This window comes from Dermacentor silvarum, chromosome 1, assembly GCF_013339745.2.
Source record: "Dermacentor silvarum isolate Dsil-2018 chromosome 1, BIME_Dsil_1.4, whole genome shotgun sequence".
NCBI lineage: Eukaryota > Metazoa > Arthropoda > Arachnida > Ixodida > Ixodidae > Dermacentor > Dermacentor silvarum.
In genome coordinates this window covers 6174518-6194111 of record NC_051154.1, presented here as the reverse complement: position 1 = coordinate 6194111, position 19594 = coordinate 6174518, and the positions used below count along the sequence as shown (strand labels likewise).

At 45.9% G+C, this 19594-nt stretch overlaps 1 protein-coding gene across 2 annotated transcripts in view; it reads right to left on the bottom strand.

Annotated features, from left to right (window-relative positions):
- Positions 1-16503, bottom strand: part of LOC119456311 (actin-binding LIM protein 3-like) — a 277883-nt gene extending 261380 nt beyond the window's left edge. For both annotated transcript variants that reach the window (XM_037718012.2, XM_037718022.2), the window contains exon 1: positions 16263-16503. In XM_037718012.2, coding sequence (XP_037573940.1) covers positions 16263-16266 — 4 coding nt within the window. In that variant the 5' untranslated portion in view covers positions 16267-16503. The remainder of the gene's footprint in view (positions 1-16262) is intronic.
- Positions 16504-19594: the final 3091 nt, after the last annotated feature.

Sequence of the window (19594 nt, the reverse complement as noted above, 5' to 3'; positions counted from 1 at the left end):
GCCATCGAGTTCAGGGAGTACAGGAGCACTTGTGAGATGTGCATGCATTTACATTTCAAAACATAAAGCTGCGTGAGGCAGCCATTGCACCATTTCTGGATTTGGTTTAGGTCTTGTAATAATTCCTGTTTAGTGTTATCAGAGATGTGGCGATAAATGACAATTGTCCACAAAAAGGCAGACAGCTGATGAAATCCCAGATGGCAGGTTGTTGATGAAAATTAGGAAGAGAAGAGGAGCAAGAACCGAACCCTGGGGTAGTCCAGAGATGACTGCAGTAGCATCAGATGCATGACTGGCGATGATGGTGAACTGTGAGCGGTTAGTTAAAAAGCAGCGAATCCAGGATAAGACTAGAAAGTCGAGTGACAGACATGCAAGTTTACAAATGAGACTGAGGAACGTGATCAAATGCTTTTGAGAAACCTAAATAAATTACGTCTGTTTGAGGCTAAGAATCAAGATTTAGGTTCATTGAAGCTAAGAATCAAGATTTAGGTGAAGATCGATCCTAAATTCAAAAAGTTGTGTTTCGCACGAGAAGCCAGTCCTGAAACCATGCTGTTTGTGAAAGGAGAAAGTTTTGATCGAGCTGATTCGTAATATGGGAGTAGAGAATATGCTCGAAGAGTTTACATGAGATACATGTTAATGAAATGGGGCGATAATTGGACGGATCAGTACGGACTCCGGTCTTAAATACTGGCACACTTTGCTTGATGTCCAGTCGTCTGGAATTTGAGCGGTTTTTACAGACTGGACAAAGATAAGTTGTAGGATTTTGCTTGTGAATTTTCGTTCCTTTGATTATCTTAGCATGAATGTTATCAGGTTGGGTGAAGTTGACGACTTGAATATCTCGATGAGCTTTGAAATTCCCTCGGATGTAATGGTAACAGGTGGCATAGAAGTAAAATTTAGTTTCGGTAAAGTAATGCTGTTTTCCGCTGGTTCGAGCGTGAAAACCGAGATGAAATAGGAATTCATTTTATCAGAACGCTCGGAAAGCAGAACACATGTGCCATCAACTATCCTCAAGGATGTTATGCGAACTGTTTTTGATGCATGTTAGCAAATTTAAAATTTCTTGAGATTAGCGCGCATGATGTCTAGGAGATCACGATTGTAGAATTTCCTTTTGGATAACCGTGGTATCTGAGTGTATTCGCGAAGGCTGACAAAATATTGGTTTGGGTTCAACTCCGGCTTCAGTTCCGGTTCGGGTACAGTTTTTGGTTTGAGTTCGGTTCGACACCCTGCCTTGAATAGAAGCATGCAACACTGGGCCTCTTCGATTATCCATCCCCGACAATCCTGGACTGCCCAAGGCAGTGCTTTCAGCCAATGAGCATTGCATATGCAGTCTCTCGGACAGTCCTGGACAGTCCTAGATGACAAATCAACAAGGCCCACTATGTGCAATACTTCAATAGTCTGGAAATGGCAAGGGAATAAGAATTCAGGATCGCCAGTCAGCCTCTAGAGTCTGTAAAGGAGTATGTTTATCTCACAGGGGACCCTGATCATGAGAAGGAAGTTTACAGAATAAAATTGTGATTGAGTGCATATGGCAGGCATTCCCAAATCCTGACTGGGAGCTTACCACTGTCGCTGAAAAGAAAAGTGTATAATCATTGCATTCTACCGGTGCTAACATATGGGGCAGAAACTTGGAGGTTAACAAAAAATCTCGAGAACAAGTTAAGAACCGCACAAAGAGCGATGGAACGAAAAATCTTAGGCCTAAAGTTAAGAGACAGGAAGAGAGTGGTGTGGATCAGAGAGCAAATGGGGATAGCCGATATTCTAATTGACATTAAGAGAAAGAAATGGAGCTGGGCAGGCCATGTAGTGCATAGGGTGGATAACCAGTGAACCATTAGAGTTATAGAATGGGTGTCAAGAGAAGGGAAGCGCAGTCGAGGACGGCAGAAAACTAGGTAGGGTGATGAAGTTAGGAAATTTGCAGGCGCAAGTTGGAATCACGTAGTGCAAGACAAGGGTAATTGGAGAGTGCAGGATGAGTCCTTCATCCTGCAGTGGACATGAATATAGGCTGATGATGATGATATGCAATACTAGTAACAGAGACAACGAAGCAATAGCTTTTGACCCAAGAAGTTTTTTTGCGTTGCGGGGGGTATGAAACAGCGAGAAGCAGAATGAAAGATGTCTTATGGAAGCACATCACATGCATATTGCGGCAGCCACTTATACACAAGCCGTCTTCGTTGCAGACAGCAAAAACATCTTGCTGAACGCCATTGACACAAACCTGGTGGCAGTCATCTACTTGAAGCTAAGCTGTTGCATGACTAGTTGAGAAAGTGCAGCCAAATCAAAGAAAAATTTGATTCCGTGGGTCAAATGAATCTGCTATTTACGCAGCTTGCTCCCGTACATTTGAGAATGCACAACACTATTCGGCTCAACATAGCCCAAGTCGCTTTTGCGCCATAAACCTGATTTGCCTAACTATTTGCCAAGTGCAATTGCACAATGATCAGGCACGCCTCCTTTGCTACTGTTACATGGCTGCGACAGCATTCAGGCAGCAGTGGCAGAACAGCCATTCGACGTTCTGGCACAGTCAAAAGTTTTGACTTGGCACCGTGACAAGCACATTTGCCACAGTATTCAACATACATCTATATACCAGATATGTTATAACTTGTCATTGAAATAGTCAATAAATATAGTGAAGCCTGCTTTGTGTGCTTCAATGAGGAATTAAGACTGCAAACTACCAAAACTAGTATCATTATTATTAATAGAATGGCTTGCCATGTGCATATTACAGTGCACTATAACACCACTTCTACGATTTAGACTTGCATCAGGCATCAGGTGTCGTGCGTTTGGTGTGCTTCAAACAAGCATCAACACAAAGTTGGCGGCACTGAGCATGTTAACAACACCGCGCCCCTAAGATGTACGCGACTTAACCGAAGTTAAGCCAACAGGTTTAATGTAATGTGCAGAACCTCTCCAGCATAACTGTACCATGGTACATGTGAAAGCTGACGAAATTACCACGGATTTGGTTTTGCAAATAGTGCAGTCAGTAAAATGTGCATCACTGTTAGCAGTTCTTGGCACTTCTCACATGTTGGTGGGTCTTGTGTTCCAAGTAAAAAATTGTGTGTGAGGTGTGACCAATTCGTAGTCTGCCTAAGACTACTTCAATAAACTGTTCCTGGTGATAACATGACTTCCACTCGCCAAGCACAGGTTTAGTAAGATGAAAGTTGTTTATGCAGGAGTCCCACTGGTACTGCCATTTTGGCGTCAAAGCCTTCCGAATCGCTCGGATACTATCTTTGTATGGAGGTGTTGTGTTCGTTATATGCCTTTGTACGATGCCATGGATGCATCTATCTGCTGCTTCATTATCCGGTATCCCAACAAGGCTTGGGACCCAGCTAAAGTGAACTGACCTCCCGTATTTGTTAGAAGCCACCATGTTTAGAATATTCCAAGGGTTCACCCTCACATTTCAGATGTAGAGCCTTTAGTGTACTTCACAAACCAGTGTAACGACTTTTTGTGCTTGTTAATGATAATGTTCTTTAAACTACGGTCCATACAGCATAAACTTCAGCAATGAAAACAGAGGCATACTGTGGTACTTGAATACTTGATTCCCAATTTTTCATTACAGCCCCCACAACCACGTGTCCTGTGTTTTAGAACCATCTGTGAAAAAAAATCAAATTTTTATATTTGTCCTGAAGAGCACGGAAATCTTGTATTTTATGTGTGCTTGTGGGGTTTCTCTTTTCTTTAGATGTGCCAATGTCCAATCACCTAACTGTGTAAAATCGTACCACGGGGAATATCGTGGATTTTTATCAACCTAGAGAACCTCATGAGGAACGTCATAATCCCGACACTATTCCTTATATTGCAAGCACGAGTTGCATTGTGTGACGATGCTGTAGCATATATGTTGTGGTGATGACAGAATTCTGAGTATGCAAGAAAAAAGTAACGCTTTGCACTGCAGTAAAAGAGGCTCATTACAGTCTCATTACGCCGAGATAAATCATCGATAACGTGTGCTGGACAATGCGACAAGGTCAATCGAAGCGGGGAAGAAATTTTGAAGAGAGGCCAGGAGCATTCACGGTGCTGACAGCCGAACTAGGTCGCCGGGAAGGAAAACAGGTTGTGCACTTCTCCCGGAGACCAACCATCAGCCTCTCGTTGCTTTTAGGTAACATGGAGATCGACCTTTTGCCACTACGAATCCAGCGCTTCCGTCTGAAGCTCATGAGTTACCAGTTCAAGGTACTCTACGTACCCGGCATACTCTTGGCTACGGCGTACACACTGTCTTGGGCACCTGTAAATACTCCATCACTGCAGGCCGACCAGGTGGAACTCTATGTGCAAGAGCTCATCCACTCATTGCCAGGCCTCATCTCCCCATAGCTACACAGACTGCACCTGGATCAAGCAACCGACAGAGAATGCGACCTTCTCATGCAGTATTTCACCAAGGGCCGGCCTAGACAGTCACAGATGCCACTAGACAGTCACAGATGCCACTAGACAGTCACAGATGCCACTAGACAGTCACAGATGCCACTAGACAGTCACAGATTCCACTAGACAGTCACAGATTCCACTAGACAGTCACAGATGCCACTTCACCTGAAAAAGTATTGACAACATAGGGGAGAACTCAGCGTGTGCGACGGTTTGTTCCCGAAGGACACCCGCATCATTGTTCCCGTCTCTCTCCGGCCCTACATGCCGGAACTGCACCACAAGGGTCACCAAGGGATCAACCGTTGCAAAAAGGGCACGAGAGTCAGTATGGTGGCCCACCATCAACACCCAAATTGAGAACATTGTCTCCAGCTGCACCAAGTGTGCCTAGACACGTGTCCAGCGCTCGGAACCCATGATGGCCTCAGTCCCCCTCAAGTCTTCCTAGGGAAGAGGTTGGGGCCGACCTCTTCCATCTGAACGGCAAGGACTACACTCTTCTGATTGACTACAGATCCAGATTCCCTGAGGTTATCAGCCTTGGCAGCATCAGCAGCAACAGCTATCCCTGCCATCAAGAGTGTTTTTGCACGCCATGGCATCCCTAAGCTACTGCGCACAGACAATGGACCTCAGTTTGTAACCAAGGAATTGAGGGACTTCGCACAGACCTATGCCTTCTGTCATGCCACAAGTAGTCTTCGATTCCCATAATCAAATGGCAAGGTGGAACGGATGATCCGAACTGTCAAGGACCTCCTCGTCAAGTTGGAAGACCTGTACCTGTCCCTGCTGGCCTATTAAAAGACGCACTGGGTATCAATGGAGCTAGCCCAGCCCAGCTGTTGATGGGCAGACGCCTGCAAGCACGCCTCCCCAATACAAGTAACCTGTTTAAGCTAAGTTGACCATCTGCAGATCAAGTCAACCACAGAGACCGCACTAATAAGCAGACAGACGAGGGACTTCAATAGAAGGCATGTTGCCCGTAAGCTCTGTCCGCTTCTGCATGGTGAACAGGTTTGGGTCAGTGACATCAAGAGCCCAGCGGTCGTCTCGAGCCCCATACAACGCCTGCACTCCTATGTCATAAAGACCCCCAAGGGTGTGGTGCAGCACAACCGCATTCATCGAGTCCCGACATGCCCCAGGTCAGCAGCTCCGGTAGAGGCCACTGGAAAGGAGAAGAAAGCAAGCCCTTCGGCATCCCGACCAGAGCCAACCCTCTCAATGCGAGTTGCCCCATCCTCCAGTGCTAACCCACAGACTGTGCAGGAGCCCTCGGGGTGTGTTTTTTGTTACGGCCAAACTATTCATGTGACAAGGAGGGTGGACTTGTAAGGAGACTCAGAAGGAAGGGGAGGGGGGGGGGGGGGGGTAGTGTACCGCACTTAACATAGATGGCACCAGGTCTCCTATCATGGTTTGTTGCAATAAAGCCCGTTCGCGGGTAGGGGGCAGGCAGTCTCCCACTGGATGCAATTGGTGTGTCTCCTGGGGCAGTGCTGTCAGCATACCAATCCTTCCGCTGACCCGCTCGGCCGCCCTCAACATGCACCACAGAAATTGAGCTGCACAATCTCCCAACTTCTCGTGCACTGCCATGAAATGGTTCAGAGTGGGGAGGCGGAACGAATGGACCTTCAGTGCAGGCTCTGTGCAGGGTGAATTCATAGCATTTCCTGCGCTCATCAGAATGGTAGTGCATTCGTGCAGCAGCTACAGTGCCGTTTCCACACAAGCAAGAACTGGCAAGAACTAATTCACGAAGTGCAGGGTGAATTGAATGGACCCATGGTACCTTTGGATGATAGCACTCGTGACATTTTCAGTGCAGTCACGCGATGCCGGATGTTCGTCTGGACGCTACGCGTGTGGTGGCGCACGTTTGGCTGGGACGAGCACGACACGAGAGGGCACCACTGTGCCATCGTGAACATCAGCAGAGAAGTGCGGTGCGATCCCGTAGTGCAGCGTGCACCAGCAGACGACAAGAGCAGGCCATTAAGTTCAGGCGCCATTTTGTAGCAGGCGGTTACGATGGAAGCCATGTCCCTGTGTGCCTCGTACAAAACTGCTTTTGCTGCTATCATAATTCACTAGCTCATCGGTGAGCAAAGACGATGCAACTGATCCTTGCCGCTATCCAAGAGCACTAACGAGGGCCACTGTCGAAGGTGGACAATTTCATCACCGATGTGGTGGCTTTAGACATTCTTGTGGCTACGCTTTTTCTGCCTTCATTGGCCTAAATTTCAAAGCAAGCTATACTTTTTTTAAATGCAGAAGGCAATAGGACTCTGTAAGCTCGCATTATCACTACTAATTGCAGTGATTTCGCTTGTCCATGCATCTGTGGTGTAATCAGGCTTCTGTGCCAAAGGTGTTGCGTTCGAATCCTGCCATCGGACAATTTCAATAATGTTTAATTGTTTATAATGCAGTACTTTAAGGAAAATGATCAGTTTGCAAAGCCACAAAGCCGTTTAAAGTCGGAAGTATAGGCAAATCCATGTACTAATCATCAATCGTATGCTGGCGCAGGCGTACAGCGGCCGTATTCTGAAACGTTCCCCCACTTCGGCGATACTTCTTTTTCGCTTTCAGGCGCGCGATGATTGGCTGTTTTAGCAAAGTTGAACGAGCTGATTGGCTGGTTGAGCCCGACGTCAATCAATTTTGCTCAAACAGCCAACCAGCACACGCCTGAAAGCGAAAAATATCGCCGAAGTGGGAACGTTTCAGAATACAGCCCCAGGTGCAAATCAGCAGTGCAGAAGACGCTTGCAGCTCTCGTAGACATTAGCGCCACTGTTCTCTCTAGTAATTATATGAAACTAGATGACTGCAAGTTTCGTTTCCGTCATTTCTTTTCAGTTTCGAAGGCACTTCAGGCTAAGCTGGAGTACATGCGAGGTCTGACAGGAGTTCGCAGCCTCATCCCAGTACCCCAAAAATCATTAGTTCACATTCCAAACATTTGTCATCAATTAAAAGGTTCACCTTGTTCCTTGTTGATCCGAATCACTGCAAGTGTAATACTGCAAGTAACAACTGTCCTCTGTAATAAATTATTATCAGCTGAAGTTCGAATTCGGCAGAGAGCACCACAGTCGATAACTAGCGTTTGGCGACATGTTTGTCTGGCACGTAGTGGAACGTGAAGCTCGTAGCACAATGATGGGGTGCTATTCTGGACATTAGTGCTCTGCTCTGGACATTCTGCCATTTTCTTCGAGGCATGACGTAGGGTGTGTTCCAATTCTGACCAACATCGGAGACAGTCTACGTAGAAAGCTAAGGAGACAACTTCAAGCCCAAGTAATGGAACGCGCCTCTGCGACAAGACACCACCTCACATCGACAAGAAAAAGCTATGAAAAGCACATATTTTTGCAGTTTAACTCCTTGTGCAAAATTAAATTCTGGCGTTTTACATGCCAAAACCACGGTATGATTATGAGGCATGCCATAGTGGGGGACTCCAGGTTATTTTGACCACCCAGGGTTCTTTAATGTGCACCCAATGCACGGTAGATTGGTGTTTTTGCATTTTGCCCCCATCAAAAAGCGGCAACCGCGGCCGGGTTCAGCAGCGCAACACCAAAGCCACTACGCCACCACTACGGGTAACTCCTTGTGCATGCGAACCTACAAAAAACACAATGCGACTTTCATTAAGTGCAAGAAAGAGCGTGACTACACTTTCTTGTGCACAGACAACCTTCTGCCGTAGAGTTTCCAAGCCTTCAGCTACCATCTTGCTTGGACAGCAATGTAGCCTGCACCATTTCTGACTTAGATCGTCGAATTTACCATCGCAAAGCTGTCTTTGACGTCTTCATCAGAATTGGAACAAGACAAATGGCCACTGTCTGCTTAGCAGTCTATTTAATGGCAAAAATTGGAACACACTCATAGGCGCGAAACATACAAAAAGGCAGCTGATGTTGCTGTTGTAACGTGACAAGCTTAATGTTTTGCCAATGAAACTGAAATGGAGGCAATGAACCTAATGTTCTTGATAAAGTAAAACAGTTTTCCTCCTCAGTAAAAATAAGGCATGATGACATTGCGAAGGAGGGAGCGAATGATTTTTCACTGCTTCTGACATGAGATTATAAATTCCCTGCTAGATGATGAACTTGGTGTTTTGCGACACAAGGGCGAAGTATGGCCAAAGAGTGCCAGGCTGCTGTTAATGAGTTGACAATGCAGCAATAAATTCTGAGGGCTGGATGTGACAAGGCTGTAAAGGGGCCTCAAAAACAATCGCTGTAAAGTGCATGAAATGCATTTGTAATAAAATTGTGGCAATGGCCAATGAAATGTACTACAAACTCAATAGATACATTATAAAGGTATGATAGGACGATATGAATAATATTTCCTGCTGCAAGAGCGGCAAATAGGTACACATGCCTCATACCCGCTGACCAAGTTTGTCTGACCGTTGGTTTCAAACCCTGTTCGCTATTGCGCCGATGGGAGCGATAGCGGAGGACGCGCAGTCGCACTGCAAAAATTTGCACGCTTTCGCCCACAAGCGCCACGGCAGCCATAGGCTTTCAACGCACCGGGAATCATGTCAGCGCTCTCGTTCTGCACATTGGCCAATATATTCTAGGCGCCATAATAGCTCGTCACACCACAAATTATGGCAGAAAATCTACAATAGCAGCCCATCGCATTGTCATACTGGAGAACTTGTTCGTATTTTTCAGTGTTATGTGCATGCATGAGTTGCGAGAGACACATCTGCGCATTTTTTCCCCTTGAAATCTGGCTTTCCGTTGATACTACACTACCAGGAGAATGGCGTCCCTTGCTCTGTTTATCCCTAGCCGAGCTCCAGAATATTCTGCAATAAGCTTATGTTTTATGTTTCATGGCGTAACGGTCACAGCACTGTGCTCAGAGGTCTGTAGTTCGATTCGAGTGGTAGACAGAATCTGCATTATTATATAATTTTCCCCTTGACTTGCGCAGTAGTAGTTATTTACCTATGCTTCACCACCAAGCCTGACACAGAGAATTCTTACCAAGGGGAGTGAAGCGACCAATTAATGACATGTTCCAGTGAATTTGCTTTATTGAAAAAATTCATTTGCAGGTTATAAGTTCTTCATGGCTGAGCTGTGTATACACAGAACATGCCCACGTGACACATACTCCTCTTGTCACCAACAACTGTGGCACTGGCAGAGCGCCAAAGACTAACTGCAAAGCAGCACACCTAATACTACGTGTGCTACAGTGACACAGACCACCCACAGACGACAAACTGCCACTTCGCCATTACAGAGTCTGTATCAGCCGTTACAATCCCGCTTGAACGAAAGTTTAAGAGATTCTTACACAGGAGCAAAGCGCACTGTCCTCCGTAGTACTTAGGCAAATGGGCATTTGAACAAGAGTCCACAGCAAAAAGCACCCAGATCTCACAAAAGTCTCCAAATGTCTCTCGCAGCTCCCACATTCGCTTGAGGCTTGGGCAAATAGGAAAAAGCAGCTTGCGTATGTGCCTGCGACGCTCTTCATGCGATATTTCTTCAGCCAATCAACAAGCTGACATGGTGGCTATCTCAGAATGCCACCACAATTTCATAGCAATGCAGATACATTGCGCAGGTTTTTGCGTGCTACCATTAAAGAGGTGCTGATTCTAAAATTCTAACTCGAAATAACTGTTAGACAAATTGCTGCTAGCTCAGAGGCATCTGTAAAGTTTCAATACGAAATGCAGCTTCGAACTCGTTTTAATTTAATTTTGAAGTTCGTGCGAGCGACAAATTCTAAAGTGCAGCACCTATTGATGTAGTCATCAGCATCAGCTGGTTACACAACAAACCTCTAACAGTAAGAAGTTTGCGAACAGGCAAGCATGATAGCCAATGGGCACTGTTAGTCTTTACAAAGCTTCTTGCAGGAGCATCACACACCATTGCTGTCAGAATAACAATGTGGATGCCCTTCACCATCATTCCATTGGTAGTCCGTCTGTACACCCCTAACAACAATTGTAAACAATGTTACATCAAGAGTTTCAGTTTCAACCAAGGTCAGCACCACTTAAAACGTGTTAATAGAGCCGATGAAATGGAAATGTAAGGAATATTGTGCAGGCTAAAGGCCGTTTCACATGGTGAGATTGTCGTCGCACCGGAAGTGCGATTTCCGTCACATGCGACGAAAATCGCAGTTGCCAGGGTCAATTCTGTGATTTTCGGCTGCGACCAACAGGTTGGTCGCAGCGTCGCAGCAATCGCTGCGATTTTCCGTCGAAATTGCGCCGAGAGCTATTTCGCGGTCTGTTTTGGAAAATGGCGGCGGTCGCTCAACGCAACATTTATAGATACTTTTTTGTCTATAAATATTGGCTCAACAAGCCTCAAACAGTGCAAATAATTGAGTGGAGCCTTGGATTGCGCAATCGGTACGTAACATCAGCACCAACACGCGAACAGTGCAGATAAAAACTCGTAGGTCAGATTCGGTTCTGTGATTTCTATGCGTTTGTTGACACACTACGTTGCTAATCTGGCGACGCTGTTTTTTTAAGTTGACTTCGGGTGCTGATAGTACATACTTTTGCGTGATTTTCCGTTATTCACACGCGCTACGAGTTGGTAATTATTACGAGGTGTTCCTCACGGAAAGGCATGGCCTTTGGATGTCGTCCCAATTTTCTGGTTCTGGATACAACTCGCGATATACAAAAACGCCACTGTTTTATCGCGGTATGCTTTTACGGACGGAACAATTTAAAGAATGTGCAACTAGAGACAAATGCTATGCTCAATAGGTCATGCTGTACGCGCGACCATTTAGTTGCAGTCGGTTGGTTTGGGCTTTCATGCGCATTTTCCCCGATCAATTATCTCATTTCAAGGTTCTGTTACTTCCGCTGCGAGAAGCAAAGCGAACGTGCAAACTGGATATCGTAATGAATGTTCTACAATAGCATATTTAACGCTTTGACTGAGAATAAACAGTACTGTCAATTAGTTTTCGAAGCAATATTTAAACAGTTTTTTCTGATTTTTCTGTTGTATCATTTTTCTCCTGAAAAAACCAATAAACCTTCAGAGTGTTGCAGACTTTGTATCCTTACTGCATCTGTATTAACCTTCACATTAAAGGGTAATTGCACATTTTGCTTACTTCAGTGCATCGAATTACTTTTGTTTATGCTGGTTGTAGCATATCGCAGTACTTTAAGAAACTACTTCGCCATAAACATCCTTGCCTTTTCTTGCTTCTCTGTCTATATACTTCCTGTAAAACACATGCAATAATGAAAAAAGCAGGCAAACACCTTGTTTTTATAAGCAGTAGATAACTCATTAAACAAAAGCGGATCGAAATTGTGCAGTGATGTCAGCCGGTTGCATTCCTTCGTGTGAATGACAGCATCTTTTCAAGTGTGGGTGGGTCTTGCATGCCCACAGCTCATAAAGTGTACGGACTCGTCACAAGGCATAAGTATTGCCCATCAAGATGGAGGCAATGCTGCCAATGAGTCTGAAGTTACATGTATACTGCATAAACTTGTATAACCATATCCCATCATTACTCGGTTGAGCTTGCTCAGAGTCATATTCACCAAAATTCTACTTAACCGAGCTTGCTCCGACTCATATTCACCAAAATTATACTTGGCCTAGCTTGATCCGACTAATATTCACAAAGATTCTACTCAGGCAAGCTTGCACCGAGTCATATTCACCAAATACCTACTTAGCCAAGCTAGCTCTGGGCTATATTCATCAAAATTCTTCTCAGGCGAGCTTTCACCGAGTCATATTCACCAGAAATCTACTTGCTGGGCTTGCTCTTACTCGTATTCACCAAAATTCTACTCAGTCGGGATCAAACGAGCTCAGACTCATGGTTAATTCGAAGTCTTAGTGAGCCGACGTTTGAGCGAGTTCACCGTGCTATGTATACATTACATTATGCGACCTGTGCGGTGAATAAGCAAACACTGCCTATGAGTACATGTTGCATCGGGTGAAATAAGGACAACTGTACACACTGCAGTTAGTTTTCTAGAGTTTAACTGACCATTGCGGGAAAGCTTCGCCTCATGTCGATTCAAGCAAGTGCATTGGATCTGCATGATATTTTTGCCAATCCTGCTGGCTGTCCTGGCCATTACTGGGTGGCCACATTTTGTACATTTCAACACAAAGTAGAATGAATGACTGTGGTGCAATATATTTAAAAAAAGATGCTTACATCACTGCAAGTATAACAATCAGAACATGATACAAACACATGCACATAAGATGCACACAAATGATAAACACATAAACAGACGGAATCAGCTAGCCACCACCTATTGAAAAAAAAAAAAGACAGAAGCACAGGCCAATGCTGCAATGGGACTACGTATAACCATTCCCCTTGCCAGGTACATGGGATATAGGAGAAACACACGTGCAACCTAGCAGTTACCTCGAGGTAGCAGCTATGGACGCTTATGCATTCGCAGCTGGCAACTCAACCACTCAAGTGTGTTCAGTGTGTACTTGTACTTAGGCACATTTTTTATTGTCTATATCTCAAAAATTTAATGTGGCTCCTCAAAATTTTGAGAATGTTTGGATTCTGAGGCTTGCAAAGGTAAATATTTTTATTCCATTCTCGTTCAAGGTGAAAGCTCATACAAAAGCTTAGAGATATCGTCAGTGTCCCTCACTTTCCCTCAGAACATATGTAGTATGTTATTGACATTCTAGCAGCTTTTCAACAGCAAGAAAGGGAATCGGCTTCCCGTTTTCTGCATTGGGTTAACGCAGGCAATTCAGGGAGGCATAAAGTTTTGCTAATACAATCGGTTCAGGAATACCAGATTAGATTGTACCTTGACGCTTTCCTTGCGCTTTCTTATTTTGGTCAAATAATCTAGTTTGAAATGGCTCCAGTTAGCATGCTCTAACATTGGTCTAATATAGGTTAAGTACATGACTAGCTCAACAGACTGGGATGCTGGCTTTCATTTCCAGGAAAGGAACCATAGTGCCTGCTCCAGTTGCATATGTTTTTGGTTATCTGGGGTTTTCAGCCTCACTTTTAAGATAATGTGCTCAAGCAGGTAGAAGCACACGCATGCCATTGGCAGGTAGTTTCGATAGTTTCTTACTTTACGCTTGCCTCTACGAATAGAAAGTTTTAGCGTTCGATTTTGTTATTAAACAAACGTACTCCTAACAAGGTATTTTAATGTTAGCCATGGGGCTACGCGGCTGCGCTATGTACTGCAGCATATTAACTTAAGCTTCTTCATACAGATTCACAGCACACTAACAGCGCAAGAAACAGGGCGAGAAAATAGACGACGCCCATGTCTGTCAGAATGATACGATACTACGCACACAAGTGACTGCAGCTCCTAAAAAAAAAAAAAAAATGTGGTGTCGGCTTTTACGCCTTTTGAAATATTCAGGGAGCACTTGTATGAATAATTACAGCACACGCGCCGAGACGGACGAACCAGGCTGGCGCTAAAATTAATGTTCACAACACAAATTCCATTGCACGTTCAGTAATTACACAAAGATCATTTGCGGCTTCCTTCAGGGGCAGACGTGAGCTTTTGGCTTGGTGCTTGCTGCTAAGTTTGATGCAAGAATATCACTAGGAACAGGAACCGCTTATGCGCAATCACGAGCAATATACATACATCCTTTTTTCAGAAGCTGACATTAAGCACGGGTAGCGCGAGGGTCTCTGCGTTCACATGACTTCGCTGCAGCCGAATTCCGAACGCTGCATATGCGATGACAACAGCTATAGGGGCTTGTTGATAGGTCCTCTTGTAATTTGTTTAACCGCAGGAAGAACGACACAGGAAAACACACGAGACAGCACACAGCGCTGAACGACCACCTGCGAACAGCTGTTAACATCCGCCATTTCTCCTCGTATTGAACTTCACAAACCGCTGTTGTGCACTCCAAAACAAATTAAACTTTGAAGCGTTCTTAAATTACAAAATGCACGTATTACTTGGTCTAAAGAGAGGCCAATTATATTATAACGTGCACGTCTTTTTCATTACATTAAAGGAATTAAAGTCGCAGCATGTGAAACGGCCTTAAGTGTGTGAATGTGCAACAAGGTGGTCATGCAGAAAGAGGACCTGAAATAGATAACGGGACACAAGACACTTGGAACTTTGAGAAAAGAAGCTAGGCATACTGTAAGGCTAGATTCATGAATGAACAGGTATCCAAAATAAGCAGAGACAACGCACAATCTTGCCAATCTTACACCTTACATGATGAGCCTTCTCAAAAGGATCCCAGAGTAAGGCAATTGAGAAGCCTCAACAGTATGATGCGGCAGATCTGAATCACAAGTGACAAATGCATAAAACAAACCCAGTTTATATTTTGTTCAATGACTAGTGCCAGAGCGGGTAGCCAAGTTCTAGAAGCCTCAGGAAAAAACTGCATATATACAAGTACTGTACAGTCCCCATCGCGTCTGTCTACTAAGGCCGCTAGGTAAGTTATCTACACACTTAACTGTCTGCCAGCCCTTGAGGCAGCCTACTGGATGAAGCTGGATGGTTACTTCTGAGCATGCGCTGCCTGCCTTTCTCATGATTCTGCACAATGACTGGATGCATGAGCAGTTGCAGTGTCGTGAGAGTATGCGCGCTGATAAAGAATTGTTGCTGCCGCATCTACCCCGGCTCCATCGGTGGGGCAAAATCACAAATGGGAAACTGCAAAGCACATGGCTGACTGCGAGTGGCAAAACCCTGTCAAGTTGGAAGCGCATGCTCAGAAGCCACTAGGTCGTTCTAGCTTCCTCCGGTAGACGGCACCAAAGGTTTCAACCATCGATCCGGGGGTAATTTTCTCGGACTTTCGGGGTTACTTTGGCAAGATTTCACGCGACTCGGACGCATCGTCGTCTACAAGCGACAACATTCTTGGCACAGGGCCAAACATGCTCTCATATATCGTAGAACGCTGCCGACTCGTCCGGTCACCCCGAAAGTGATCGTCCAAGAATACCGCACCGGCGCTCTAAAGAGCCGTGTCGGAGGCTGTGCATGCCTGGTGAAGATTATGTACTGATGGTGGTATTGATAGAAAATAGTGAAGAAGATGTAGTTGGTTTATATTCTAGTGGGCAGGGGAAGGGAAGTTATCACCACACTCTAGCTTGGGCTGCTGATAGGCGAAGTTAATCTAGGCAAGACTTGGGCTCTGTCAAGGCCTCTCTCTCAAGAAGCAGCACATTATGCACTCACTCGCTTTAAAAGGTCATTAAATCAGCAATAGACGGGCTGACTGCAGCAGTCGCAGGACAATAAGCAAGTAAGGGAGACATTTAAAGGCAGCTTCCCACTGACGGTGGCGTCAGATGTTAATTACGCTCATACATTAGTAGTCTGAGGTCACGGCGTGCTTATTCATGTGCTCCTACAACGCACTCGAGTCCCGGTCAGCCTCCGGGACACGCCCTCGCATGGATCCAGGAAGCGCGTGCCGCCGACATTCACTTGGCGTTCGTGCCGCACCCGAAACCGGTTGCATGCAGCAGGCCGGCTCGACCGAACATGCACCCTTTGTGCGAGCTCCGGAGCCGCGAGGCGTTGTCGCCGGCTCGGCCGCACCGGTTGCGCAACGGTCGAAGCAAGGTCAGCGTGCATCGAGCGTGGTGCTACGCGGCGAAAGAAACAATTATTCGGCACGAGCAGGCGACAACTTCCAGGTACAGAACATTTTAGGCCTACATTGACTTACCCATCGTGGCTGCCGATGTCACAACTTGGAGCAGCTATCCAAATTACGAACAGCAAATAACCTCGCGCTGTGCCACTACTTTGTTGTAGCGCGGGCGGAAATTGATCGGTACTGCGAATTCAAGGACGGACAATAGGCACCGCACACATCAAAACACCAACTCGAGGGCGAATCCACTCAACACCTTTCGATCCTTCTGGCTGTCGGGGGTCGGGCACACAAATCAGCAGCCGCCCACAGCCGTCGTCGACAACAGTCAGGTAGCGCCCTCTAGGCACGGAAGTTGTAGGCAATGCCAAAAAAGTCGGAGAGTGGACCGGACGGCGCTTGAAGCGCCGCATGACGAAACTCACCCTACGGGCAACCATGGTGGGATGCGAAAGCATCGCGGGGGGTGCGCATCGAGTTTCCGTTTCGTTTCACTTGGAACACAACCTAATGAAAGAATGTATTGAGAAGAGAGGAGACGTTTGTAAGGGGTTGTTGCGTCCTTATTTAGAGATCGTACGTGATGGAATCGTTGACGGAAGCACAGCGAACGTGCGCTTTATACTGCGCCGCGACACGTGCGCCGCCTACCGGCGTACCCTTAGAGAGAGAGTGAGAGAAAAAATTATATGCAATGATTTGCTACGCCGCACCTGTGGCGGAGAGGGGAGGAGGAGAGCGCACTCCTGCGTAGGAGAGGAGAATGAGGGAGAGTTGCGCATGCGCAGTATGGGTGCGGACGCCGCAGAACGGAGTCAACAGACACTGTCCCGAGCATAAAAGATTATCTCGCATCTAAAATTGTGCGAGGGTACTGCGAGCGAACTCGATTTATTCACTGATCTTTATTCCAGGGGCTGGATTGGGGTGACGACGCGCTCCGCGGCATATTCAACGGACTATGTACGTACTTTCGCCGCGGGCTTGCCGCCGATTACGCATATGTACGCTCTTACAATGATGCTATGTATCAGAAGTACTGCAGATTGGGCAAGTTGGTGCATCGTATTCGTGACTTCCTTTAGCGCGCAGCCATGCAGTTTGATCGAGTATGAAGGGGAAAATGTCACAGTTTCGCCCTAAGGGCGAAGCAATGAATGCGATAGCAACACAGCAATGTCATACGAAGTAAGGTGAGCGGCCTTGGTAGCAATATGAATTGTAGTAAACATGAGCTGATTAAGTAAGCAGGTGTGCTGTGGCGTAAGTAGACCGACATGAAGAGAGACTCGATGACCACGAGAAGGCGCGTGTGAAACGGTGGTGTTGAGAAGCGCTTCCCGTGGGCAGCGCGCGTGCGAAGGGACAAACCTGTAGCGCTGCACTGCCGATCCGGACAGCATTCCCAGGTGAAAATTTCCAACTGGGAATGCAACTGGTTTATGGAACAAATCCCAGTTGGTCCCCGTTGCAACTGGTCCCAGTTGGTCCCCGTTGCAACTGGTACCAGTTGGTCCCCATTGCAATTGGTCCCAGTTGGAGCCCATTGCAACTGATCCTAGTTGGTCCCCATTGTAACTGGCCCGTGCAGAAGCCTATCAAAAGTGTATTCTGCTGATGGATTTCATACAACTAAGGCAGTGCAGCTATTATTGCTTAATTCCCTAGCAAAAATTCTAATACAAACCCTAATAGCCTATTCGATTATCGACACTAATACAAATTACATGTGTAGCGTGCGTTGGAAAATGTGGCCCGACTATTACTAACTGAATGAACAAGCGTGGTGTGAGCGCGCACAAACATGAATAGATCACACTGAATGACTGCAGACAACGACTGTCAAAATTAACGCTGGCAGCAAGCCCATACGCTGCAGCGGGCGAAGGTACGTGCGGTCTATCGCTTCAACAGAAACTGAGCGGCGAATGCACAGTGCATAAAGGTCAGAGCCGTGTGTAGATAGGAGACGGTGCGGCGAGCGCGGTTGTTGGCAGAGTAGAAGTGCGCTATCAGCTATATGACGCACAAACGCTGGCAGACGGCACGAACACACGAGCCTAAGTTGCCCTACAGCAAGTGCGTCTCAGAGACACAGTGGCTGTAAGAACTATTATAGTTGAACGAACGAGCAAGCGAACGACTAAACGAACGACGACTAAACCAGCCACTGAACGAGCGGGCGACTGTACGTTTTCTTTGCGAGTGCTCCACCGCTGCATCATAGCCTTCACACAATTCAAAGCTCACGTGAATTCACGTACGTCTCAAAGACCTATGACGCTGTCGTTCGGTGACGAACGCACCACGTAACTCTGTTTCGGGAGAGCACGCACGCTTTTCATCGCTGCCTTTGTATCGCAAATCCACCGGACGACCGCCAACGACAAACACGAACAAAAGAGGCAAACAAAGCTATTCATTCTAAAGAAGACTAGTAAGTAACCACAAAATGCAGAGAGTTGTTTTCCTCACATGAGTTTTCACACTCGAGCCTCAAACTTTGTCAAAAGGACTGTGCTGAATATTAAAATTTTCGTAATCACGTTTTCGCAGGCAGCCTCGCGTGCCTGCGAATTCAAGCCTGTCGGCGTACAAAGCAATTAAGCGCACCAAATACGACTACGTAGTGCTTATATTAACAAAGTACACGTCGCGTAGGAATGGTACTAAAGCGTGCAGACAATTCTTCTGTGCAGGAACACTTTCACTCTGTCCTGGAGTCTCACGAGCTTGGTATTCCCGAATATCACCCATATAGTCTTCACTTCCTTTGTTAAACGTCAAAGGAAATTACAGGAACTCGGAGAACTATTGTGAGTGCCAGCGCTCCACGCCGTCAGCGTGTTAAGAGAGGATATAAATGACTGCTTTTGAAAATTACTCATTGCCACAAGAAATATCGTTCTGTTATGCACTCTCACAACATAATTCAACCAATTTTTTTCAGGTTTTGCTGTGAAAACCAATTATTTTCAATATAACAAGCGCGCTATAACAACGCACTCAGTAGCAGACGACGCGCGCTTCGTGACATATGATGATGATGATTTATTGGCATCCCCTTTGAAACGGGGTGGCGACAAGTAGTCACCTAGCCTGCTTGATTTAATCAGGTATACTACACATGTTATTTATCTAGCATTTTTGTATACCTCTCATTATCTTTCTTTTTCAAAAATTTAGCTTGTACCGCTGCCTATGATTTTAAGAGATCAGGTCGTATCCATCTTTTCCCTGCTTTTTTTCCACCAGTACTCTAATTGTCTCTTGCTGATCTCTACGGCTGATCTGTTTATGTTTCCTTCCACTTTAAACCCAAGCGCGTCTGGGAGTTGCACGTTACCCAGTGAACCATTAATGTACCATAGATGTCCATAGAACATCATGTTTGAGACATTGCA